The following is a 26,699-nucleotide window of genomic DNA, read 5'->3' on the forward strand; positions in this document are numbered from 1 at the left end:
AGAAAGAAAGAAAAATATATATACTTGTTCTTACTTCATCTACAACATGAAGCCTATATATGGTGTGTATTAGTCATTCAGCTGTGTCCCGCTCCTTACGAAAGCATACTCTGTGGCTTGCCAGGCTCCTCTGTCAGTAGGATTTTCCAGGCAAGAATACTGGAGTGGGTTGCCATTCCCTTCTCCAGGGGATCTTCCTGACTCAGGGATCAAAACTGGCTCTCCTGAACTGCAGGCAGATTCTTTACCATCTGAGCCACCAGGGTCTATATATTACATTAAGTTAAAAACTCTTGTATCTATAGTAACCTGAAATATGACCAAATAACCCCTGTTGTTATTAACTTCTTATCATATGGCAAGGTTTCCAGATTCCATACTATATTTGTTTATTCTAACACTACTAGATTGTAACATTTTACTTAAAATGTGGATCCTCCTCCTAAGAAAAAAAATTCTACATTTATTTGGATGATTGATAATTATAGATAATTCTCTATATTTGTAACTAATATTTCTATTAAAACATATTACAATTTTGTATTATCACTAAAACCACTAAACTTTTCACCAAAATAGGCACCATTTCCTAACTACTTCCTCTTTTAGCTAGGTACATTAGTCAAGGTATTTTGGGTTTTTTTTATCTTGTTTGATCTAAAGTTACCTTATTTTATGTAAAAAAAAAATAAAAGAAAAGCTAAACAAAACCAAGATCACAGACTTTAAGTAACTTGCCCAAGATCACACAGTTAAGGCCAGGCAAGGATTTGAATCCAGGCTGTCTGAATGCGTTGTCAATGTTCTTTCTGACTCCATGTAACGCTCCTTCTGTCTTTCCATTATAGTACATTATGCCATGAGTAACGTCAACCAGCCTCCCTTCTCGCCTTTCTTCCTTCATTCCTCTCACTCTCCCTTTCTCCAACTCTTCTTTCTCCTTCTGCGTATCCTTGTTTCATCTCATCTTGTCACTATTGATTTGAGGATATGTTTTCTTAAGATAATTAGAAATCTATATGCTATGATATGACCAATCACTAGCCGCCTTCTCATAAAGGTAATTACATTTGCTGTTTGTGTTCTCATCCACACAGTAAATTAAGATGAACAAAAGAGCATCAAGAACAAGCACTTGTGTCATGATGCTATGACCCATATGATTGTGAAATCAGGATGCGATCACTCAATTTGTTTTAATACATAGCAGTGGGGGCAAAGAATATGTCTATTAGCCTGCTGGGTTTTCTTAGATCTAGTCTATAGAGGCTACCATTTCTTTCCCCAGTTGTTATCTATTTCATGACGTAGCAAAACACTATACCCAGTAATGATCTGGGACTCTACTCTTTGATAATAATAGCATTCACTGGTTTTGTAATTATTGGCTGCCAGACTGTACAAGGTGGTTGTACATGTATGATCTCTAATTATCAGAATGACCTCAAAGCTGATGGTACTACTCCCCCTATTAAAAATTGACAAATAAAATTTTATGGAGGTCAAAAATAGGTAGCTAAGATGGCATTCAAACATTGGAGGACTTTACTACAACCTGGCTCTGATGATTTTGCTGCTCCTTCCGATCAGACAAAATATCTCGTAGTGACATTTTTTCCTACATATTACTGGTGGGAGAATTACAGGGATGATTCCCAAACTACACATCACTCTAGGAAAAAATCTTACTGGAGACTAAAGGCACTTGAATAGCAGACCAATACATTCTATTTCTTTTATGTTGATTATACCTTAAAGTGTATAAAACAAAGAAATTCCTTCATAAAGAAATGGTGTGGGAGTTAGATAGGGTGGGAAGTGGTGCTGGAAGGTTAGTAAGCTCCAGCCTAAGGAAGAAAAAAAAGAGTGTAAGAGCAAGTAGGAGCTAGAAGCAAACAAAATATGACCAAATGTATGAGACAACTAATGAGCATTGGTCCTTATATCAGATACCAATTTTACATAGTTTCAAAATGATTTATCACTGCTTACTAAACATACAACCTACCTTTTAAAAATTAACTTTGTTTTATAGCAGTGAAAGGGCTGATAAAAGCTTATAACCTTTTGCCAAGGTAAATTTGGCTTTGTAACTGTTTTAGTATCAGTCAGGATACTTGGGTATTGCTGTGGTATGATAACCCCAATGTCACGGGGGCTGAGAATAGCAAAGATTTACTTTTTTTGCTGAGTCAATAAGTTCATTAAGAGTTGGCTAAACCCTGTATTTCTGACTTTCTCACTCTGTAATCCAGAATGATTGATTATCATATAAAACATCACTTTGTTGTTGTCCAGTCACTAAGTCGTGGCCGACTCTATGCAACCCCATGAACCGCAGCACATCAAGTTTCCCTATCCTTCACTATCTCCCAGAGTTTGCTCAAACTCGTGTCCATCAGGTCACATGAAAAGGGCAGGGAACATAGCAAACACTGCACTGACTCAAAGGCTTCCATGAGGAAATGGCATGCATAACCTCAACTCGCATTTCCTTAGCCAACGCGGCTCCTGTAACCCCATGGAGCTTAAAGGAGGATGCGGAAGACCAACTGCAACATGTGCTAAGGAGACAAGAGAACTATAGTATTTTTCAACGATCCTGTGTAGAGTCGGTTTTATTTTCTTATTCTATAGTTCTACTACATTAGAAATTACTAACACATCCCATCTGGTGATTGCCCAAGGAAGGCAGTCTTTGGTAACTACGTCATTCAGGTCTGTATATCTGGTGACAGGCATACTAGTGGGAGTGAGTGCTCACCACAGTCTGCCTACACCAGATCCGTAAGCACATGACTCTGAAAAGCAGGAAGCCTAGATGCCTTAAAACTTGGAAGATAATGGTAGTAAATAGATGGCTAATTCTGTTTTTTTTAATAATTTTCATTTCAGAAAGAAATTTTTGGTATTCTGTTGCAGAAATTGGATGTCCTCTTAAAATATGACCATTCCTATATTATTGATTTCTTACTCTGAGGCACGAAGAATACAAAGTGTTGGAGGAAAGTCCATATCTTGCCAACTGAGCTATTTGAACTGCATTTCAATTATCTTAGGAAATTCTCTTATCAAAAAACCAGCATTTAACAATCCTTTTATTTCAATCCTTATTTTCCCCTATATTTTAATTTATAAGTTTGGATCACTCAAGTTAATTAACACAGGGATGAACTGAAACTTGAGAAAGCCACTTAAAGTCACAGAAATAGTTTTTGCTGGGAATATAAGGATAATAAATTTATAAATTTCACCTCTCATTCTAAACTTTGTATGAACTTTCCTTGTGAGCCAATGCCTTTCACTTTAGAAAAGCAGCATCACTCGTCACTCCATTCTTCTGTCACATACTCCAAAATTACTTGTACTGAATAGGTACAAGTAAATTATTAATCAGTCCTTTTAAAATCACTGAGCAAAAAAACACAATCAAGATAAGTATTGCCAACCACTATCTGTATTCCGTGAATCCATTCTGTGAATGGACTGTCATTCAAGTGTAACTCATTTATTAATAGATCAGTGCTTTATTTGTTGTATATATAGATGGCCTTACTTCAGTACCAATCACAACAAAACCTTTTCAGTTTTTTTTATAGACTAAATAAAATTAGTTAAGTAGAGAAAACATGTAATCTCTTTTAATCACCCATTTTCATTAAAAAAATTAAATTTCATTCAATTATTCTCCCCATATAATTGCTGCACATATGCCAAAAGCTGATTCAGTGGCTTTACCTGACTGTAAAGCAAAATATGGGAGTGCTTCAACATAAAATGATAATTACCATTAACACTTACATATGGCAGGAAAAAAAACCCACAAAAAAACTGCAATAGGTTGTTCTGCTTTCTTTGTAAGCATAATTTGGGTTTTACAGTCTTGTTGGCAATGGGATGACCTGCACCTATTCTTTGCTCCAGTGAATGCAACTAAGAATGATGCCTCAGACTTCCACGGTGGCACAATAGACAGGAAGCCACCTGCCAGGGCAGGAGGCACGGGTTCGATCCCTGGTCCAGGAGAATCCACATACCGCAGAGCAACTAAGCCCGTGTACCACAACTCCTGAGGCCACACTCGAACCCACAAGCCACAACTCCCAAGCCTGAGCGCCACAACTCTCAAAGCCTGAGCGCCACAACTCCCGAAGCCTGATGCCACAACTCCCGAGCCTGAGGGCCACAACTCCCGAAGCCTGAGGGCCACAACTCCCGAAGCCTGAGCGCCACAACGCCCGAGCCTGAGGGCCACAACTCCCGAGCCTGAGCGCCACGACTCCCGAGACTGAGGGCCACAACTCCCGAAGCCTGATGCCACAACTCCCGAAGCCTGAGGGCCACAACTCCCGAGCCTGAGCGCCACAACGCCCGAGCCTGAGCGCCACGACTCCCGAGCCTGAGCGCCACAACTCCCGAGCCTGATGCCACAACTCCCGAGCCTGATGCCACAACTCCCGAGCCTGAGCGCCACAACTCCCGAGCCTGATGCCACAACTCCCGAAGCCTGAGGGCCACAACTCCCGAGCCTGAGCGCCACAACGCCCGAGCCTGAGGGCCACAACTCCCGAGCCTGAGCGCCACAACGCCCGAGCCTGAGCGCCACGACTCCCGAGCCTGAGCGCCACAACTCCCGAGCCTGAGCGCCACGACTCCCGAGCCTGAGCGCCACAACTCCCGAGCCTGATGCCACAACTCCCGAGCCTGAGCGCCACGACTCCCGAGCCTGAGCGCCACAACTCCCGAGCCTGATGCCACAACTCCCGAGCCTGAGCGCCACAACTCCCGAGCCTGATGCCACAACTCCCGAAGCCTGAGCACCACAACTCCCGAGCCTGATGCCACAACTCCCGAGCCTGAGGGCCACAACGCCCGAGCCTGATGCCACAACTCCCGAGCCTGAGCGCCACGACTCCCGAGCCTGAGCGCCACAACTCCCGAGCCTGATGCCACAACTCCCGAGCCTGAGCGCCACAACTCCCGAGCCTGATGCCACAACTCCCGAAGCCTGAGGGCCACAACTCCCGAGCCTGAGCGCCACAACGCCCGAGCCTGATGCCACAACTCCCGAGCCTGAGCGCCACGACTCCCGAGACTGAGGGCCACAACTCCCGAGCCTGAGGGCCACAACGCCCGAGCCTGATGCCACAACTCCCGAGCCTGAGGGCCACAACGCCCGAGCCTGAGGGCCACAACTCCCGAAGCCTGAGGGCCACAACGCCCGAGCCTGAGGGCCACAACGCCCGAGCCTGAGGGCCACAACGCCCAAGCCTGAGGGCCACAACTCCCGAAGCCTGAGGGCCACAACTCCCGAGCCTGATGCCACAACTCCCGAAGCCTGAGGACCACAACGCCCGAGCCTGAGGGCCACAAAGCCCAAGCCTGAGGGCCACAACTCCCGAAGCCTGAGGGCCACAACTCCCGAAGCCTGAGGGCCACAACTCCCGAGCCTGATGCCACAACTCCCGAAGCCTGAGGGCCACAACGCCCAAGCCTGAGGGCCACAACTCCCGAGCCTGAGGGCCACAACGCCCGAGCCTGAGGGCCACAACTCCCGAGCCTGAGGGCCACAACGCCCGAGCCTGAGGGCCACAACGCCCAAGCCTGAGGGCCACAACTCCCGAAGCCTGAGGGCCACAACTCCCGAGCCTGATGCCACAACTCCCGAAGCCTGAGGACCACAACGCCCGAGCCTGAGGGCCACAAAGCCCAAGCCTGAGGGCCACAACTCCCGAAGCCTGAGGGCCACAACGCCCGAGCCTGAGGGCCACAACGCCCAAGCCTGAGGGCCACAACTCCCGAAGCCTGAGGGCCACAACTCCCGAGCCTGATGCCACAACTCCCGAAGCCTGAGGGCCACAACGCCCAAGCCTGAGGGCCACAACTCCCGAGCCTGAGGGCCACAACGCCCGAGCCTGAGGGCCACAACTCCCAAGCCTGATGCCACAACTCCTGAAGCCTGAGCGCCACAACTCCCGAGCCTGATGCCACAACTCCCGAAGCCTGAGGGCCACAACTCCCGAGCCTGATGCCACAACTCCCGAGCCTGATGCCACAACTCCCGAAGCCTGAGGGCCACGACTCCTGAGCCTGACGCCACAACGACCGAGCCTGAGGGCCACGACTCCCGAGCCTGATGCTACGACTCCCGAGCCTGATGCCACAACTCCCGAAGCCGCGAGCCTGCACTCCACCAGGAGAAGCCACCACAGTGAGAGCCTGTCTACCACAATGAAGAGTCAGTGTCCACTCACTGCAGCCAGAGAAAACCGCACACAGCACCAAAACCCAACACAACCAAAAAATAAACAATGATGGCTAAACAAGAAGGATGTCTCTGTAGTTCTAGTTCTTTTCTCCTCCTGTGATGACAGCATGTATAACTTTCACACTGGAAAGTATTAACTGGCAAATATTTCTGAAAACTCAAATAATTTAATCAAAGAGACTCTGAGTATTATTCTTATTATGAATAAGAAACGTACACTTCAGTGCCTTCACTCCAGCATAACAGTCAATACCGAAGAGACCAGGAGTAAAATTAAAGCTAATTTTCAGGTAGTCAGCATCTTACATCATACTTCTTAGTTGTACTTTTCTTTACTGGCTTGTGGATTTACCTATCCATCAACATGCATTCATATCTTATATTTTACTGAAGAACTTTCATTAGATGAGGTCACAATGTTATTCTATGATTCAGAATTGTTGTATACACATTGGCTACTTCTATCATTACTTCCTATGTTTAACATAAAAATACGATAAGGATGATAAAAATTCCAAACTTAAATATAAACACCACCATGCAACTACTATGAAATGTTAGCTGAGATGAAGGGACCAAATCAATGTTTGTATAACATGTATTGCCTTTAAAATTATTACTAAGGACAGTAATGTGAATATAAACTAATTTTATTAGTGTAATTTATAAAATGTAAGGTAGATAAATTATACCATGTTTTTTCTCCCTTCTAAAACTTCTGAACTGCTTATACATCAGTTATAAATTCCAAGGACTACTAATGATAACATACTTTACCACAGAGTTTGTAAGATGTATTTATAATATCTATACAATGGCTCTGTATTTCTTTACATTTTCCCTTGTTTTACTCGAATCTTCTCTTTCCTTAGCAAACCCTTTAAAGAAAAAGGCCTGTGTGTTTATTTGAACAGGTATCTACACTGCATTTACATCTCGATCATCAGTTTCTCCCCTGAGCTTCAGACGTAGATGTCTACCAGACATCTCTAGGTGGATTTCGGAAAAGAACCATCAGTTTGCTACATCCAGAACAGAGTGCTTGTATAGTCTACTCCAAACCTCGTCCACCCCCGAGGATTCCCATCTCGTTACATCACATTGATCCAATTCTTCAGGTCCAAATGTAAGAATCCGTTGAGACTTCTATCATTCATATACTCTATAAGTCAATTCCTATTGTCTTTATTCTCAAAACCATATATATTGAATCTGACAACTCCCTACAACTTGTACTGTGGCCACCTTCATCCGGGGTGCCATCATCTCATCTCCCGAACTGCTCATTACCTTATTACTGATCTCTTTGTTTCCACTCTTGCACAGACCCATGTATTCTCAGCAGTCAAAAAAACATTTTTAAAAAGCAGACCAGGTGAGGTCAAAATGCTCCAAGGGCTTCCTATCATGCTTAGGATAGAATCCACTGTTCTCACCATGGCCTGTGAAGCCTAGTGTTTCCTGTTCTCGAACTGCCTCTAGGAAGTCTACCTTCCTTATTTCACTGAAGGCATAGCCGGCTTTTGGACTATTGCTTCCATGGATTAAGGTTAATTCTTGTCTCTGGGCTTTTTCACTTGTGGTTTGCTCTGCCTGGAACACTATCCCCTCCAATACCTGTGTGATTTGTTCCGTGACTTCAGTTATTTTCTGATCACTCTAATTTAAGAGAGTCCTACCTGTACTCCCCTAATCCTGCTTCATTTCTCTCCATAGTGCCATTTTCTGACATTGTAGTATATATTTATTAATCACCATTTTCTCACTGGAATTTAAGTTCCATAAAAGTAGAGACTTTACATGGGTCACAAGCCAAATTCCCAATGAGCAGAGAGATATATTTAATGGATACTATTCTTCAGTTAATTCTGTGGAAAATAGAAAGGTGACAGAATATCTTAGATGAAAAGTCAGCCACCAAATCCCAGGGGAGTAGCACTCTGTGAAGGAAGAAAAGAATGTATAGGGGATGTAGCCTTAGTCTACAGAGTGACTGCGGGAGGCCCGCGGGATTTCTTGCATGTTATACCTTTCCCACTGAGCAGTGGATGGCCGAGAATTCATACACTTGGAGAAATTTTCTTTCAGTCCTTGGTCAAATTCACAGATTAAAATTTAGAGATAGAATTATGGCTACTTCCTTAAGCTGTATTCACTGCAAACAAAAATTAAGTAGTTAACAACCTCACCGTAGTAAAGATTTAGCACAAGCACCGTCTAAGTCAAATCCTAGCAAAATTAAAATATTAACCTCATTGGGTAGGCATGGCTTAAATATGCAGTGAAAGAGGTTTTGTATATCTTAAATGTTAGTCACGTGAGGCTTTCTACTTAGTGACAACACAGAAGCTAGTGCTGTTCAGGCAGAGAACATGCATTAACCACAAATACAGTTGCACAGTGGAAGGCTGAGGACTTCCCTCATGGTAGAGTGGATAAGAATCTGCCTGCCAATGCAGGGGGTGCAGGTTCAAGCCCCAGTTTGGGAAGATCGCACGTGCTATGGAGCAACGAAGCCCACATGTCACTCCTGGCCAGCGCACAAGAGCCGCGAGTCACAGCCACTGAGTCCGCGTGCCATGATGACAGCAGCCTGCACTCCTAGGGCCCCGGGGCCACAGCTCGAGAACCCGTGCGCCACAGCTGCCGAAGCCCACATAGCCGAGGGGCAGCGAGTCACAACTATAAGCCCTTGTCTGCAACTACTGAAGCCAGCACCCTTAGAACTTGCGTTTCACAACAAGAGAAGTCACTACAGTCAAAAGAAGTCACTACAAACAAGAGAAGCCCGCAAACCACAGCTAGCGAGTAGAGCCCGCTCTCCACAACTAGAGAAAGTCCACCAGCAACAAAGACTCAGTGCAGCCAAAAATAAATATATGAATAATAAATAAATATAGCAGTGTGTTTATGTCAAAAAAAAATTTTTTTTTTTTTTAAAAAGGAAGGTTGATACAAGCTTCTCTGAGAGATGCATGCTCTCTGCTACAAAGACCCTCTTGGAAGCCATTGGGATCAACGACTTTGGAAAGGATGACAGTACATAATTTACTAATTGAGGACTTCGGGCAGGACAAATAATGCTGGATATATGTACTTTAGGTGCTAATTAAATGCGGAAGAGGTGATGGGCTTACTGAATAAAGCATTGTAGAGTATATACCTAAGTGAACTATCTTATAACCCGTGAAATTCATTAATTGACTAGTCAATTCCACCATGAATTAATAAAAAATTCAAACAGTTATTTTAAACACACTTATTCTACCTCAGGCTTTTTGAAACCATTAATAGGAAAGCATTGCAAAGATTTGTTGAAGAGCCTATCAACCTGTTCCATTACTGCACTAGACAGTAATTTTCGGATGCCTATAACTTTAGTCAGTAGTGAGTTACTCTTTCAGATTTACCTGAGAAAGATTTAGTTGAGTGTTCTTTTAAGAAAAGCTCAGTCCCCATTAATGATGACTACTTCTACCTGAATTTCCAGATGACTTCAAGTGACTACTAAAAAGTTTAAACTATGTGTCAGAGTCAACCACTGAAGTAGTCACTTTATGGGTACCATAAGCTCAACATTTGGTTGTACATGAGTGCATAAATCCTAACTGAATCTAATTTTGGAATTTAGCAGACTAAATTATATTTTATCATCTGTCTAAGCAGTTAAAAACAGAAAGCTTAAGTTATAGTTACACTCTTAACTAGTTCAACTGTTTGTGTGGAAAAGACATGCTTTCTATTCAGAAGGCATAGAGCAGAATATAGCTACAAAATATTAGTCCCATACCTCTCGAATAGCAGTACAAAACTCACTCTGAAGCACTTTTTTGAGGGATTGTAGTTTGTGCACTGGTACTTCTCCAGATTCCTGTAGTTTTTCCAGTAATTCAATTGCTCTGGCAACATCTGAATGAAAAAAAAAAATCAAAATGGAGAGAGATATGCGGTATACTGTATCTTATCAAAAAGTACCATTACTCCAATTAAACAGTGACTATGAAAAGTAAGTGGAATTTATTGCAAAACCAGAATTTACAATTCATAGTTTTTTAATCTCATTTTTTGGTAAAAGGTCATTTACATCTGTTCCATACCACTTGTCACATAATACATCTTCCTCAATGGTATTTCTCGTATGTTATTTCTGTTACACAAATTAGTCTGGATATTCTTTCAAAAAAGAAGAGCAGGAAGCAGGTCTTTTGTATATTCTGATACCCCAATAAAAAATTAAGTTCTGTCAATTTTACCTCTGAGAGGCTTTTTTTCAGTTCTTCTTTTCTCATTGCAAATTTATCAAACCTGCATGTTTACATTTATTAGTATGATGATCTGATTTATGTGAGTAGAGAAGATGATCTTCTCTACTTGTCTATAATCTCCTTGAGGGTAAGAATTTAATTGGGCTTATTCACCACTGCATCCTCGGAGTCTGGTGTAAACCAGTAAATAAATACTTGATATCATAATTTATGAAAGAATGAACTAGCTCTCTCCATTTTACTGCCATTGCATTATTACAGACCCTCAACGTCATCTCTCCTCTGTCCAACTGGAATCATTTATTCTCCTCCAGCCACTTCATATGATCCATAAAGTTGTCTTCTGAAAATAAAAATCTGATCATGTACCCACCTAGCCATCTCTTAGCACCAAAAGAGTTTTTCAACAACAATTAGCTTAAATGCTTCTCTTTCACCTGATGATATATATCAAGAAACACAGTCGTTTATAACCATAGCTTTAAAATTCCCAGGATGGTTTTGTACTGTCAAGAGAAAATGATAAGATGAAGGCCATTTAAAAAATAATTACAGTGATCTCTTCTACCTCTGTTGCTGTGGCCAATAACTCACTGAAAAGACACTGAGACATTACATACAGAGATTTTCAATTCCTACGTGATTAACTCCAGGAAGTACCCATATCCCTGCCATCAGATTATTAATTAATTAAATAATTCATTCATTCATCTATCCATCACTTTGTATACTTGGCACTAAGACTGACAGGAAGAATAAGACAAGCTTCCTTTCTGAACACACAATCAGATGAGGGAAAAAAACATAACAGTATAGTCACCCATCATCATAAGACTGAAAGTGAAAGTTGCTCAGTCGTGTCTGACTCTCTGAGACCCCGTGGACTATACAGTCCATGGAATTGTCTAGGCCAGGATACTAGAATGGGTAGCCTTTCCCTTCTCCAGGGGATCTTCCCAACCCAGGGACTGAACCCAAGTCTCCTGCATTGCAGGCATATTGTTTACCAGCTGAGCCACAAGGAAAGCCCAAGAATACTGGAGTGGGTAGCCTATCCTTTCTCCAGGGGATCTTCCCAACCCAGGAATCGAACTGGGGTCTCCTGCATTGCAGGCCGATTCTTTATCAACTGAGCTTTCAGGGGAAGCATTGCTACGACCTAAAAATTCAGGTGGGGTTGGCATAGGTTTATGTATTTAACCAAAGACAAGAACCAAAAAGTAACTTTAATGGAGGAGACTCCCTTGAAGTATTGCCAATTGCAGCCCAAGGAAGCACAAATCATGAAATCAGTAAGACACTGTCAGTTTCAAACATCTGTCTTTTTGTACATTAACTGAAAGTCAATATAGTCAGTTGGACAAAACCAGTCGCATCCACAATCAATAAGATACCAAGCTAAGAACTGTATGCACTTCTGACTACATGAAAGACTCTATCTAGATTCCAATAGGTACTTGGAAATCTCAACATGTTTAAAACTGTGCTTGTTATATTTTTTCCTGAAAGTAGCTCTTCTCTTCTTACATTCCGTATTTCCATTAATAGCATCTCCACCCAGCCGTATTTCCATTAATAGCATCTCCACCCAGCCTGTCTTCCAAGCCAGACCATGGCATCTTTTACATTCACCTCCACATGTAATTAGTCAGCAAGTGCTATAGGTTCAATCTCAAAATGCCTTTTGAATGGAAACCCTGTGCTTTATTGCTTCAGGGAAGCCTTTATTATTTTCCACCTAGGGACTATAATATCTCCTAATGTTCTTTAAATGGCTTTTCTTTTTCAGTCCACTCTCCACACTGCTTCTAGAGTGATAAACCTCATTATTATACTCCCCTGCATAAAACCTATTTCTGGCTTCCTGTTGCACAGGGTGAAGTTCAGACCATTTAGGAATACATACAAAGCCCTTAACAATCAACCTCTTCTGACTCATCTCTGAAAACCTCCTCCTGCCAAACTTATAGATTGATCATCCAAAGTTTTTGCTATTCTAGAACACAACACAGAACACCATGTCTCTGTGATTTTGAACATATCATCCCTGTTCCTGGAATGCAATACTTTATTCACCCAGTAGTGCCAGACATGAGAGACAGTGGTAATAGAGACCACCGGTTGCTCTTGCTTTCATGGCATTCACAGGTCTGAAGGACCACAGATACCTAATAAAGGGGGCATGAGCTATAAAAGCAGCTCTATAGGCTAGTACATGGATGTCTAACCAGGACATGTAGCATCATCCAGGAGGTCAGTGAGGAGCTCTTTGTAAAAATGACAGCTAAGCGGAGCCCTAGGTAGGAGGTACAGATGAGAAAAAGGAGAAAAAAGGTCCAGGCAAACAAACGCAGACTACTGAAGTTTCATCAGGAGAGTGTGGGGCATTCAAAGAACTGAGAGTTTAATATGTTCAAAGTTGAAGCCAGATCAAGAGTAGCAAGAAATGCAGTAGAGAGAAATCACATCATGGAGGGTGTGACAGGTCATGTAGGGAGGACTTGGCCTAGACAGCTTCTCCTTAGACATGTCTTCCCTGACTCTCCAAGGCAGCTTCAGTTGCTATCATATTGGTATTCCCACAGTCCTTTGTTCACTTATCCATTGTAATAATTACTACTCTCTGCGATAGCTCTTTTTATATGTATGTCTCCCTCCTTCACCCTGCAAAAACATAAGATTTTTGAGAGGTCAGGAGCAGTGTATTATTTATCATCATATCCATAGTTCAATGAAGAGTCCTTGACAAATACTGGGTGTTTATATTTGTTGAATGAATGATAGATTAGTTGATGAGACTAGAAAAGAAGGGGTTCGAGGCCTATGTCTAGGTGGACATATAACTAACTTTTCATGAGAATAAGCCTCCAGATCACTATCCGCTTTGGCCAAGACTGGGTTGGGTCTGACATGCAGAAGGATGAAAGCCTGAATGTGTAGGCTAAAGGGTATCAAGTGCCTGAACTGGAATTTCAGAAAGCTGAAAATGGCTATCAGGAGTTCTTATCTTGAGCTGCACTTTAAAATTACCTGGGGCACATTTAGAAATTATTTATTTTCCCCTCAATTTCACTGAGACATATTTGACATAGAACATTGTGTTAGTTTAAGTGTACAATGTAATTATTTGATATATGTATATTGCAAAATGATTGCCACAATAAGTTACTAATGCCTGAGACTCACCCCAAATGAATTAAACCAGAATATATGGTACAGTGGTCCTCGATCTTGGCTTCAGACTGCAACCATGTGGAGAGCTTTGACAATCTTGGATGCCTGGATCTCACAGAGAGACTCCAGTGTGACTGGCACAGGTGGGGCCTGAGCGAGAGCTTTTGGAAGCCCTCAAGGGGATGCCAATGGTTGATAAAGGCCGTGTTTGAGAACCCCTGGTCTAGTTGGCATGGGTGTTTTTACAGCCCTATGTGATTCAAATGTGCCTGTTGAGAACCTCTGCTAGAAATGAATGGTTCTAAAACATGAGTGTGCCTAAGAATCCCCTGGGGAAATGTATTAAAATATAGGTTCCTGACATCCCCCCCACTGCCACTTGAGGGACATTGATTCAGGAGGCATGGGGATAGGGCTCAGGAATTTTAAAATTATTCAAGTGATTTTTCAGTTTTAGCTTTTATAAAAAAAATTACTAGTGCATGGTTGATTTAAAATGTTGTATTAAAAAATAAATACAATATTGCATTAATTTCTGCTGTACAGCAAAGTGAGTCAGTTACACATAAACATATATCCACTCTTTTTTAAGATTCTTTTCCCATATAGGTAATTACTGAGTATTAAGTAGAGTTCCCTGTGCTATACAGTAGGTTCTTATTAGTTACCTGTTTTATATGGAGTAGTATGTATATGTAAATCCCAAGATTCAAGTGATTCTAAAGTTGTTGTTTCACAGAGATATGAACAAAATGATAGTTCAGGTTTCCTTTCGTCCCAGCATTCCCCAAACTCCTGCACTTTCTATTATTCTCTGACATCCTATATAACAGGATACTGAATGGGATTCTTTTGAGAGCCGTGGAATTATTGACAAAAGTCCAAAATGAAAGTAAGTGGTGTCAAGTACCCACCCTATTCTGAAAGTGCTCCTAGCAAAGGCTGGTCGCCCTGACCGCTGTGGGGTCGTACAGCCAGCCTGCTGCCCGGACTTGGATAACTGTATTCACAATCTCTAAGTGTGGAATTCAGTCATCAGGTTCTTTAAGATTCCAGGTGATTCCTACGACCATTCAAAATGGAGAACCACTGTTCAAAAATGAGCTATCAAGGAAACTAGCCACGCTTCACTCCACCAAAGAATACTAAAGGCTGGGCCAGCTCTGTTACATTATACCATAGGCCTTTTCCAGTACATATGAAGAGGTAACTGTGAGATGAAAAAAAAAAAATTCATGAAGAATTGTTAAGTCATTAACTTCGGACAAAATACTAGGTCTTTTCCTCTCTTCAACGAGCCAAGCAAGGCGTGTTCCTGCAGCCACTGGGGTCGCCTGCAGAGGGAGACGGCCGCTTTTCCGGTGGCACAGGTGATCTGCCTGCCCACTGCCCATCGGGTCAGAGGCGGAGACGTGGACAGCAGGGGCACCAGAGCCGGCTCGCTGGCACCTACCCAAGCAAATCTAGCAGGGTGAGGTCACGGCATTATACGGCAGTTGGTAAAAGCCAAAAGAAGCCCCCAAACTAAGAATGGCAGAGATCGGGTCCTTCCAGCCTAAGTCTGGCTGGTGCTGCCAAGATGTGGTGAGTGACAAATTGGTTGTTAAAATGCAGTTTAAATGGAGTTTAAAATTAATTCTGATTCCCTTTAGCTCTATAAAAGTACCAGAAACCGGGAAGGCCCAAGATCTGTAAGGAAGTCAAATAAACCTTTCAATAATTTAAAACAACTACAATAAATTGTGTGCAGTTTATTTACGAGCCCCCTTAAGGTTCTTGCTAAGAACCTCCTTACACTCACTTTATGAAACTTCTCTACAAAATTTGGTTACTAACACAGAAGTCTGGGTTTACCAGGATAGCTCACATTGGACAGAATATTAGAAAAGGCCTGGGGAGGCTGCTTGATAAACACTAAGCAAGCAAGAAGATCTCAGAAGCTTCTCCTGAAATGAGCTCCTTCTCTCGTCTACCAACTCTCAGGTCCATACCTCCATTAGCTATCCTATTATCTAAGCACAGTCCTTGGGCATTGCCTTTGCCCCTCCTCACTCTCCCTCACACTCTGGATCCCATTAATCTCACTTCAAAAAGCAACCATAACAATAAACTTTTATTTAATATCTGTGGAGTAGGAGTCACTGCAAGCCAAGAGCTTTCCATCTCTTTACCCATTTTATCCTTCTAACAACCCTGTGTGCTGCATGCCTGCTAAGTCACTTTAGTTGTGTCTGACTCTTTGTGACCCCATGGACTGTAGCCCGCCAGACTCTTCTGTCCATGGGATTCTCCAAACAAGAATACTAGAGTGGGTTTCCATGTCCTCCTCCAGGCGATCTTCCCGACCCAGGAACTGAACCCTGTCTTTTATGTCTCCTGCATTGGTAGAAGGGTTCTTTATCACTGAGTCACCTGGGAAGCCCCTAACAACCTTATGTGGTAGTAAATATCCACATTTTACAATGAGAAAATTGAGGCTTACAGTGAATTTAAGTATTTCATTAACAAATAGGAGACCTGGGTTTGGAGTCTGGATCTAAGTGATTCCAGACCCTGTGCCTTTTATTTTTATTCCAATAATAGATTTTCTTTTAGTAGCTGTTTCCTTCAACATTCAATATTTTTATAATAGCCCTGTGTCCTGCAGGCTTTCTTGGTCAGAGGCTGAGCTCTTAATTTCCCTTTCTCAATAAAGATTAACCTCTACTTCATTTACCAGTACACCTCTCTCAAGTAATATTCAGTGGTCATCTGAATTATCTGGAGAGCTTTTCTTTAATTCATTTATTTATTTTGGCTTATGGGATCTTAGATCCCTGACTAGGGACTGAACCCAGGTCCTGACAATGAAAACACTGAGTTCTAACATTGAACTTCAGGAATTCCCTGGAGAGCTTTTAAACGACAGGGAAGAAATTTTATCAGCCTTTGAAACCCACTGGAATCACCTGCAGGAATTGAAAATAAACAAACATACAAACAAAAACCAGATACCTAGATCCTAGCTACATATTATTTCTGATTTCACTGTTCTTGCATATGGCCTGGGCATCAGAGCCTTCAGAGCTCCCCCATGATATAATGTGTGGCTATGCTGAGAATCACTGCTATGGCCTCTTAAGGTGTACCCTGTGGGTTCTAAAAACAATGCTACTTATAATACTAATTGCTGTCATGTATCGACTTTAGTACAGCATGAATTTTCAACATTTTCCTTCTCTTAGCACTATGAGGTGCATACTATTATCTCCATTTTACAGGAAAGGAAATTGAGACCCATAGAGTTAAAATTACTTCTCTGGAGAAAGAGCTAGTAAGTTGTTGAGTTAGGATTTGAATCCTGGGAGTATGGCTCTAGAATCTGGACTACATTTGAGATATGGCTCAGGAAAGTATATTCTTAAAATCATTCTCAGCACTTCTTATCCAAGCCTGTTAACAGAGATTAAGCTAATCTGATCAATAAATCCTTGCTTGGGAATGCAATCAGTGGTTCTCAAATTTTAGTCAACAACAACAAAAAATTAACCCTGTACCATTTATTAAAAATTAAGATTAAAAAAAAAGGAGAAGCTGACAGGGAAGTTTTGAAATTTTGTCTTTTACTAGTCATCTTGGGTGGTGCTGATACAGGAAGTGGTCCACAAATGCACTTTGTAGGTTAATGATAGTTTGATATGCAATCCAGAAAAAGGTGAGTTAAAGGCCATCATTCACTTTCATGTGCCTTACTTAGATCATCTTATAAAATCCTCAAAAACATGTAAAAGGATTACTTACTACTGTCCTCACTGAATAGTTAAAGGAGAACTTTAAAAAACAGCTAAGGTTGAGAAAGATGAATTATCTAGCTCAAGGTTACATAGCTAGGGAACGGTAGAGTCAGAATTCAAGATCAGATGTGTCAGACTCCAGTGCCCATGCTTATTTATTTTTCTATCTTGCTGTTAAAAAGGATTAGAAATGAAACAATAAAGGTATTGCAAACTTATTTTTAAATACAGCATCATTGCAAACTGAGGCAAACAGACATAACATTTATCCAAAGTCCTGGAAGATAACCCTTCAATATGTTACAGTATAATCAATGTATTCTTGCCTTGAGAAACCCATGAACAGTATGAAAAGGCAAAAAGATAGGACACTGAAAGATGAACTCCCCAGGTTGGGAGGTGCCCAACATGTTACTGGAGATCAGTGAAGAAATAACTTCAGAAAGAATGAAGAGACAGAGCAAAAGAAAAACAACACCCACTTGTGGATGTGACTGGTGATGGAAGCAAGGTCCGATGCTGTAAAGAGCAATATTGCATAGGAACCTGGAATGTTAGGTCCATGAATAAGGCAAATTGGAAGTGGTCAAACTAGGAGATGGCAAGAGTGAAAGTTAACATTTTAGGAATCAGAAAACTAAAATGGACTGGAATAGGTGAATTTAACTCAGATGAACATCATTCATATCCATGACTGTGGGCAAGAATCCCTGAGAAGAAATGAAGTAGCCGTCATAGTCAACAAAAGAGTCTGAAATACAGTACTAGGATGCAGTCTCAAAAATGACAGAATGATCTCTGTTCATTTCCAAGGCAAACCATTCAATATCACAGTAATTCAAGTCTATGCCCTGACCAGTAATGCTGAAGAAGCTAAATTTGGATGATTCTGTGAAGACCTACAAGACCTTTTAGAACTAACACCCAAAAAAGATATCCTTTTCATTACAGGGGACTGGAATGCTGAAGTAGGAAGTCAAGAAACACCTGGAGTAACAGGCAAATTTGGCCTTGGAGTACAGAATGAAGCAGGGCAAAATCTAATTGAGTTTTGCCAAGAGAACACACTGGTCATAGCAAACTCCCTCTTCCAACAACAGAAGAGAAGACTCTACACATGGACATCACCAGATGGTCAACCGAAATTAGAATGATTATATTCTTTGCAGCCAAAGATGGAGAAGCTCTGTACAGTCAGCAAAAACAAGGCCGGAAGCTGACTGTGGCTCAAATCATGAACTCCTTACTGCCAATACTGGGACTTAAATTGAAGAAATTAGGGAAAACCACTAGACCATTCAGGTATAACCTAAATCAAATCCCTTATGACTACACAGTAGAAGTGAGAAATAGATTTAAGGGACTAGATCTGATAGAGTACCTGAGGAACTATGGATGGAGGTTCGTGACATTGTACAGAAGACAGGGACCAAGACCATCCCCAAGAAAAAGAAATGCAAAAAAGCAAACTGGCTGTCTGTGTAGGCCTTACAAATAGCTGTGAAAAGAAGAGAAGCAAAAAGCAAAGGAGAAAGGAAAGATACACCCATTTGAATGCAGAGTTCCAAAGAATAGCAAGGAGAGATAAGAAAGTCTTTCTCAGTGATCAATGCAAAAAAATAGAGGAAAACAATAGGATGGGAAAGACTAGAAATCTCTTCAAGAAAATTAGAGATACCGAGGGAATAATTCATGCAAAGATGGGCACAATACAGGACAGAAAGGGTATGGACCTAACAGAAGCAGAAGATATTAAGAAGAGGTGACAAGGATACAAAGAACTATACAAAAAAGATCTTCATGACCAAGATGATCACGATGGTGTGATCATTCACATAGAGCCAGACATCCTGGAATGTGAAGACAAGTGGGCCTTAGGAAGCATCACTACAAACAAAGCCAGTGGAGGTGATGGAATTCCAGCTGAGCTATTTCAAATCCTACAAGATGATGCTGTGAAAGTGCTGCATTCAATAGGCCAGCAAATTTGGAAAACTCAGCAGTGGCCACAGGACTGGAAAAGGTCAGTTTTCGTTCCAATCCCAAAGAAAGGCAATGCTAAAGAATCCTCAAACTACCGCACAATTGCACTCATCTCACATGCCAGTAAAGTAATGCTCAAAATTCTCCAAGCAGGCTTCAACAGTACGTGAACTGTAAACTTCCAGATGTTCAAGTTGGTTTTAGAAAAGGCAGAGGAATCAGTGATCAAATTGTCGACATCCACTGGATCATCAAAAAAGTAAGAGAGTTTCAGAAAAACATCTACTTCTGCTTTATTGACTATACGAAAGTCTTTGTGTGGATCACAACAAACTGGAAAATTCTTCAAGAGGTGGGAATACCAGACCACCTGACCTGCCTCTTGAGAAATCTGTATGCAGGTTCAGGAAGCAACAGCTAGAACTGGACGTGGAACAACAGACTGGTTCCAAACAGGGAAAGGAGTACTTCAAGGCTGTATATTGTCACCCTGCTTATTTAACTTATATGCAGAGTACATCATGAGAAACGCTGGGCTGGATGAAGCACAAGCTGGATTCAAGATTGCTGGCACAAATATCAATAACCTCAGATATGCAGATGACAGCACCTTACAGCAGAAAATGAAGAAGAACTAAAGTGAAAGAGGAGAGTGAAAAAGTTAGCTTAAAACTCAACATTCAGGAAACTAAGATCATGGCATCTGGTCCCATCACTTCATGGCAAATAGATGGGGAAACAGTGTAAACAGTGGCTGATTTTATTTTTCTGGGCTCCAAAATCACTGCAGATGGTGACTGCAGCCATGAAATTAAAAGGCGCTTATTCCTTGGAAGGAAAGTTATGACCAACCTAGACAGCATATTACAAAGCAGAGACATTACTTTGCCAACAAAGGTCCATCTAGTCAAGGCCATGGTTTTTCCAGTGGTCATATATGGATGTGAGAGTTGGACTATAAAGAAAGCTGAGCACAGAAGAATTGATGCTTTTGAACTGTGTTGTTGGAGAAGACTCTTGAGAGTCTCTTGGACTGCAAGGAGATCCAACCAGTTCATCCTAAAGGAGATCAGTCATGAGTGTTCATTGGAAGGACTGATGCTGAAGTCGAAACTCCATACTTTGGTCACCTGATGTGAAAAACTGACTCAATGGAAAGGACCCTGATACTGGGAAGGATTGCAGGCAGGCAGAAGAAGGGGACAACAGAGGATGAGAATGTTGGATGGGATCACTGACTCAATGGATATGAGTCTGAGTAAACTCTGGGAGTTGGTGATGGACAGGGAGGCCTAGCGTGCTGCAGTTCATGGCGTCGCAAAGAGTCGGACACGAATGAGCGACTGAACTGAACTGATAATCAATGTGCTCCTATTGATAACATGCTTTAATCATCAAAAATGATTGATTCATCATCAACTGCCTGATGATAGTAAGATAACATGTTCTGGAAAAACTTCCTTTAAAATAACTGAATATTATAACCAAAAACAAAATATTGAAACTTAACTGGGAGGAGCTTTCAGTCATCTGGAATACTTCAATTATCATATTCTCTTTCATTAATGATGACTTTTTATTAACTTTGCTAACATTTAGACTGCAGAATTTAACCATGACTCATTCGCATCTGGAACTTGGATGAAGATGGAGCTGGGTCATTTAAGACACATCATCACAAATATCATAAAAGTTTATTGAGTATTATGACAAACAACATGAATTATCTACCCCAAAGTCATCCAAACCCTCATGTTCCTTGCCTTCTTCTACTACAAAAGCTGGAAAGCAAACACACTTCTCTTTCCAGACTCTTCTGTCATTTGGCCAAGTTGTTTTACGTGGTAAAATCACTGGGCCTGGCTTCAGGAAGGCTTTTTAAGTGGATAAAGTGCTGGCACACACTTCAGCAGTTTGGTCTTTGCACCCTTACTCTTTCCCCACCTCTTGCCAGGCCCAAATGTGCTGAGGCGTGAACTGGCTATTTTGCGATCATGAAAAGACCATCATGTGCTAAGGAAGGTGGGGTATGAGGAAGGATGGGACCAAGCCCTTGATGTCATCACCAAGCTATGCACTGGCCTTGAACTGTACAACCATGATTCTTGTCTATGAGAAAAACACATGCTTAACTATTTGGTTCTCTGTGACTTGCAGCCAAATAAAAACTAATACCAAATGAAATGACTTTAAAGGCATTCGCAGGAATAAGGTTGATGTTATTGAGAAACTGTGGTCACACACGGATGGTGTTCCTTTGATTAAGATAGTCATGGAGGGGCTTCCCTGGTGGCCCAGTGGTTAAGAATCCTCCTTGCAATGAAGAAAATATGGGTTTGATTCCTGGTCTGGGAACTAAGATCCCACATGCTGCAAAGCAACTAAGCCCACATGCCACAACTACAGACACTGCATGCCTCAGCTAAGGCGTGACACAGCCAAATAAATATATTTTCTTAGAAAGATGGTCATGGAAAGCCTCTCTGAGAAGGTGACACCAGACTGAGACTTGAATAGTGACAAGGAGCCAGTCATATGAAAATCCAAAGAAGGAATATTCAGACAAGAAGAAGAGCAAGTAAAGACCCTAAACTGAAGGGAGCAAGCCTACATATTAGAACAGAGAAAACCAGTTGTCAGTGGAGCACTATGTGAGAGAGGGAGGAAGCAACAGCCACAATGGTATACTGGTAAACGATTAACAACCAGTTCTCTAAAAAACAAAGCAGAAAAAGTTATTTGTAGCACTTTCTGATTTCTGTTCATGGGGTTCTCATTCAAAAAATGAAGATCATGGTATTCAGTCACATCACTTCATGGCAAATAGATGGGGAAGCAATGAAAACAGTGACAGAATTTATTTTCTTGCATTCCAAAATCACTGCAGATGCTGACTGCAGCCATGAAATTAAAGACACTTGCTCCTTGGAAGAAAAGCCATAACAACCTAGGCAGCATATTAAAAAGCAAAGACATTACTTTGCCAGCAGAGGTTCATATAGTCAAAACTATGGCTTTTCCAGCAGTCATGTACAGATGTGAGAGTTGGACCATAAAAAAGGCTGAGCACCAAAGAATTGATGCTTTCGAACTGTGATGTTGGAGAAGACTCTTGAGAGTCCCTTGGAGGGCAAGGAGATCCAACCAGTCCATCCTAAAGGAGATCAGTCCTGGATACTCATTGAAAGGACTGATGTTGAAGCTCCAATACTTTGGCCACCTGAAGAAAAGAACTAACTCATTGGAAAAGACCCTGATGCTGGGAAAGATTGAAGGCAGGAGGAGAAGGGAATGACAGAGGATGCGATGGTTGGATGGCATCACCGATTCAATGGACATGAATTTGAGCAAGCTCTGGGGGATGGTGAAGGACAGGGAAGACTGGCGTGCTGCAGTCCACAGGGTCACAAAGAGTCAGACATGACTGAGGGACTCTCCAAAAACAACTGATCTCTGTAGTGCAAATACTCCTACCATGACCAATTTCAAACTACTGACATGTTATCATTGGCTTGAAGAATTCTTGACTACTTAACAATCAGCTCTCACAATGCAGAAAGTACCAATTCCAACATACCATTGTATAGGAAACAGAGGTTTAGACTTTATGCAAAGATCTTATAAGAAGATTTTATTTTCGTGTAATTACCAAAAAAAAAGTCATTGAAGAATTTTTGGCAGAAGAATGATATAATTTGATTCATGTTTCATAAATATCATTATGATCATTGTTTGAAATCAGTCATAGCAGATCAATGGTATACAAAGAAAACCAGTTAGAAAGAAGGCTATAACAGTGGCGTTGGCAAGAAATGGTGAAAGCTTAGATTAAATGGTGGCTGCGGACACAGCAAGACATGGACAGCACAGGTAGGGGGAATAATCAGTACCCCAAGGGGATGCACATCTGTGTGATGAGGTCTCAAAAAAATGTCTCTTGAGCAGAAAAGCATTTATTAGTGAATACAGTCATACATGTTAGCCTGCTTCATCAGTAATTATGTCTGCTGCTTTACCCATAAGCAAATGGTATCACAAACTTCACAAGTAACGAGAGTAACACGGTAGAAGAATAGCATCAGAACCCTGAAGACAAAATTATTTTAAAGAGACATTAATAACAGGGTGACATTTTCTCTCCTGCTTAACCTCTTTCTGTCCATATAAGACCCCTCCATTCAGGGTCAATTAGAGATTATATAAAATGTTTTATCACTGCACCAAGTGGTTGGAGAATATGGATATAAACCCAAAAGTCAGAGACCTGAGAACTATAAAATGTGGTAATACTGATCATATAGCTATTATGAAGTATGAAAGAGAATATAATTATGATGAGATTTTCATAGAGAGTGCCTGGCAGACAAGCTATATATGAGATCTATACTTCTAACCCTTTCTTTCTATGAGTCCTCACTTCCTATTCTAGGGAGTGGAAATGTTTGAAGAGGAAATGTTAAATTACAGGAATGAAACTATGCTACTCAAATTTCCTCTGAAAAGGTGAGTAGATGTCCTCTTTTTAAAGACATAGCCATGTATGATCAACAGAGTTTAAGTAGGATGGCTTTGAACCACTAAATTTAGCCATACATTAGTATTTCATGTACAGTATTATAGAAGTCATTATTAAGTCTACATTTTAAATCGTGTACATGAAATACTGACTGATTACTAGCTTTATGATGTATCCAAAAATTGGACCAAAGAACATCCAGTTTAAAAATCTAATGCTGCACAACAAAGCATGTGTACCAATGAATTAACATATGTGGACAATAAAGCTTTGCACTTGCATTGCTCTGACATGGAAAGCAACTCTGCCAATTTACAAGTTATAATGAGACATGACAGCCAGTGTGTCCTTCTCACATGACACTCATCTCTGTTTGGATCCACTCACAACTTGCCATGTTCCTTCAATGCAGACAGTTTGGTAAACCTCAGGATGAACTAGCTCAATCTAAATGTGCTCAAATTAAAAATTAGTATGCTGCTAAAAAATAATCCCACTTTATATTTATTATCAAAAGCTGAAATGAATTCTCTTCCCAGGATTTGGGACGACATTGAAGTGTCACCACAAAGAAGTTTGACAATACTAGAATCTTAAAATTCTGAATTTATAGAGTGAAAAACCCTGGTCCAGACTCTGCTCAAAGTGTTTGCCAAACCTACTGCAGTCAGAGGAACACTTTATGTAACAAAATGAAAAGCTGTAGTTACTAAGCGATTCTCTGAAGTAGTAGGTACCTGTTTCATTTGAAAGTGACTACTTACTCAATAAACAAATCTTTAGGTATACAAAGCTTAATACAGCCTTCTTTGTCAAACAATCCCTGTTACATGGTCTGAATGAGTAACATGTTGCCAGTTTTTCCAGGAACTATATTCAACATTTTCTTCTTTTTCTTTTCTTCCTTTTTAAAAAAATTTATCTGATTTTCCCAGGCAGCTAAAATTGAAGCTTAATTTGCCTACCATTACCTGAAACCTCAGGAGATCAAAAGTTTCAACTTCCTTTTCTGTTTGAGCTTTATCTCTACTCTATGTGATGTCTTTCCCTTTTTTCTATATTTTCACCTCACTTTTCTTTTTAATCTTGCCTCCATGTCTTTACATAATGAAAGCCAACTATAACCTTACTTCTAATGATGGTGCAATTAGCTCATCTCATTTTTTTCTTGTTTCCAGCCTTTTTGGCAACTACACAAATGAACACCTGATTTGACTGTATTGGGGAAATATACGAGGACTTAGACCTGGCCAAAATGTAATCTATTCTTGCATGTCTAAAAGAAGTGGGACAATCTACAACTCTTTTTCACACTAAATACTAGAACATCAGTGTCCTACTAATTTCTGTATGTTCTGTTGTATCCACTCCAGAATCATGATAATTGTAGGCACTTAAAAACTGGTTGCTGAATAAGACTGATTGTTAGGAATTAGATGCTGTTCTAAGCAGTATATATTATACACTTTTAATATTATGTAAGTATTTGTCTTCACTAGTTAACAATGATACTATATCAAGCCTGATTTGACAAGATTTAGATTTTTTTTACAAAATGTGAATTCAGAGAAAATTAGGATTTAAAGGAGTAGACTCCATCTTTTTATAAAGATCAAATTTAACCGTCTACAAATGGGAGGAGTAAAAGAACCATGGGGATGACTTGGAAAGTAGATCAGAGTTTATTTTAGAACTTGTGAAAATTTTTAGAGAAGCCTTATTTTTAACTCTCTGGGATGTATTTTAAAATACTTTCTCAAAACTACATTGTGTACACAGACAAATTGTTTCTGAAGTTTCTTAGAAAATGAATATAATGGGTGTTACTTCATTAGCCAATTAAGTACTGGGAGTATAGTTTCAGGAATACAACTTGCACATACAGATTAGCAAGATGATACCTCAATGGTGCATCACAGCTAACCAGCCTGTCCATCCACTATCCCCTATTTATATTTCATCTAAGACCTCAACTGACTTCAGATACAATTGGATGAAAGAACAAAAACATTTTTCACAAAGCTTTACATTGAACTCTGTATTTTACTTTTCCTTTCATAATTCCTTACCTAATGTTTCTCAACAAAAAGTTAAATCATTATTGCCTAACATCTTAAAATACTGTATATTGTTACGATGCTTAATTAACTTACATGCAAGGTACATCATGAGAAATGCTGGGCTGTATGAATCACAAGCTGGAATCAATACTGCCAGAAGAAATACCAATAATCTCAGAAATGTAGATAACACCATCCTACTGTGGTGTTGGAGAACTCTTGAGAGTCCCTTGAACTGCAAGGACATCCAACCAGTCCATCCTAAAGGAGATCAGTCTTGGGTGTTCATTGGAAGGACTGATGCTGAAACTGAAACTCCAGTACTTTGGCCACCTCATGCGAAGACTTGACTCATTGGAAAAGACCCTGATGCTGGGAGGGATTGAGGGCAGGAGGAGAAGGGGACGACAGAGGATGAGATGGCTGGATGGCATCACCAACTTGATGGGCATGAGTCTGAGTAAACTCCAGGAGATGGCGATAGACAGGGAGGCCTGGCATGCTGCGATTCATGGGGTTGCAAAGAGTCGGACACAACTGAGCGACTGAACTGAATGGCAGAAAATGAAGAGGAACTATAGAGCCTTTGGATGAAGGTGAAAGAGGAGAGTGAAAAAGCTGGCTTAAAACTCAACATTCAAAAAGCTAAGATCATGGCAT

The 26,699-nt window shown here is 41.0% G+C and overlaps 1 protein-coding gene across 5 annotated transcripts in view; it reads right to left on the bottom strand.

Annotated features, from left to right (window-relative positions):
- The window catches only part of LIN7A (lin-7 homolog A, crumbs cell polarity complex component), a 148,535-nt gene that overhangs the window by 85,711 nt on the left and 36,125 nt on the right, over positions 1–26,699 (bottom strand). For 3 of the 5 annotated variants that reach the window (XM_065934152.1, XM_065934151.1, XM_065934155.1), the window contains exon 2: positions 10,059–10,177. In XM_065934152.1, coding sequence (XP_065790224.1) covers positions 10,059–10,177 — 119 coding nt within the window. The remainder of the gene's footprint in view (positions 1–10,058; positions 10,178–26,699) is intronic. The other 2 variants (XM_065934153.1, XM_065934154.1) reach the window with 1 other exon arrangement.

Source organism: Muntiacus reevesi, chromosome 4 (genome assembly GCF_963930625.1).
Source record: "Muntiacus reevesi chromosome 4, mMunRee1.1, whole genome shotgun sequence".
In the NCBI taxonomy this organism is placed as follows: domain Eukaryota; kingdom Metazoa; phylum Chordata; class Mammalia; order Artiodactyla; family Cervidae; genus Muntiacus; species Muntiacus reevesi.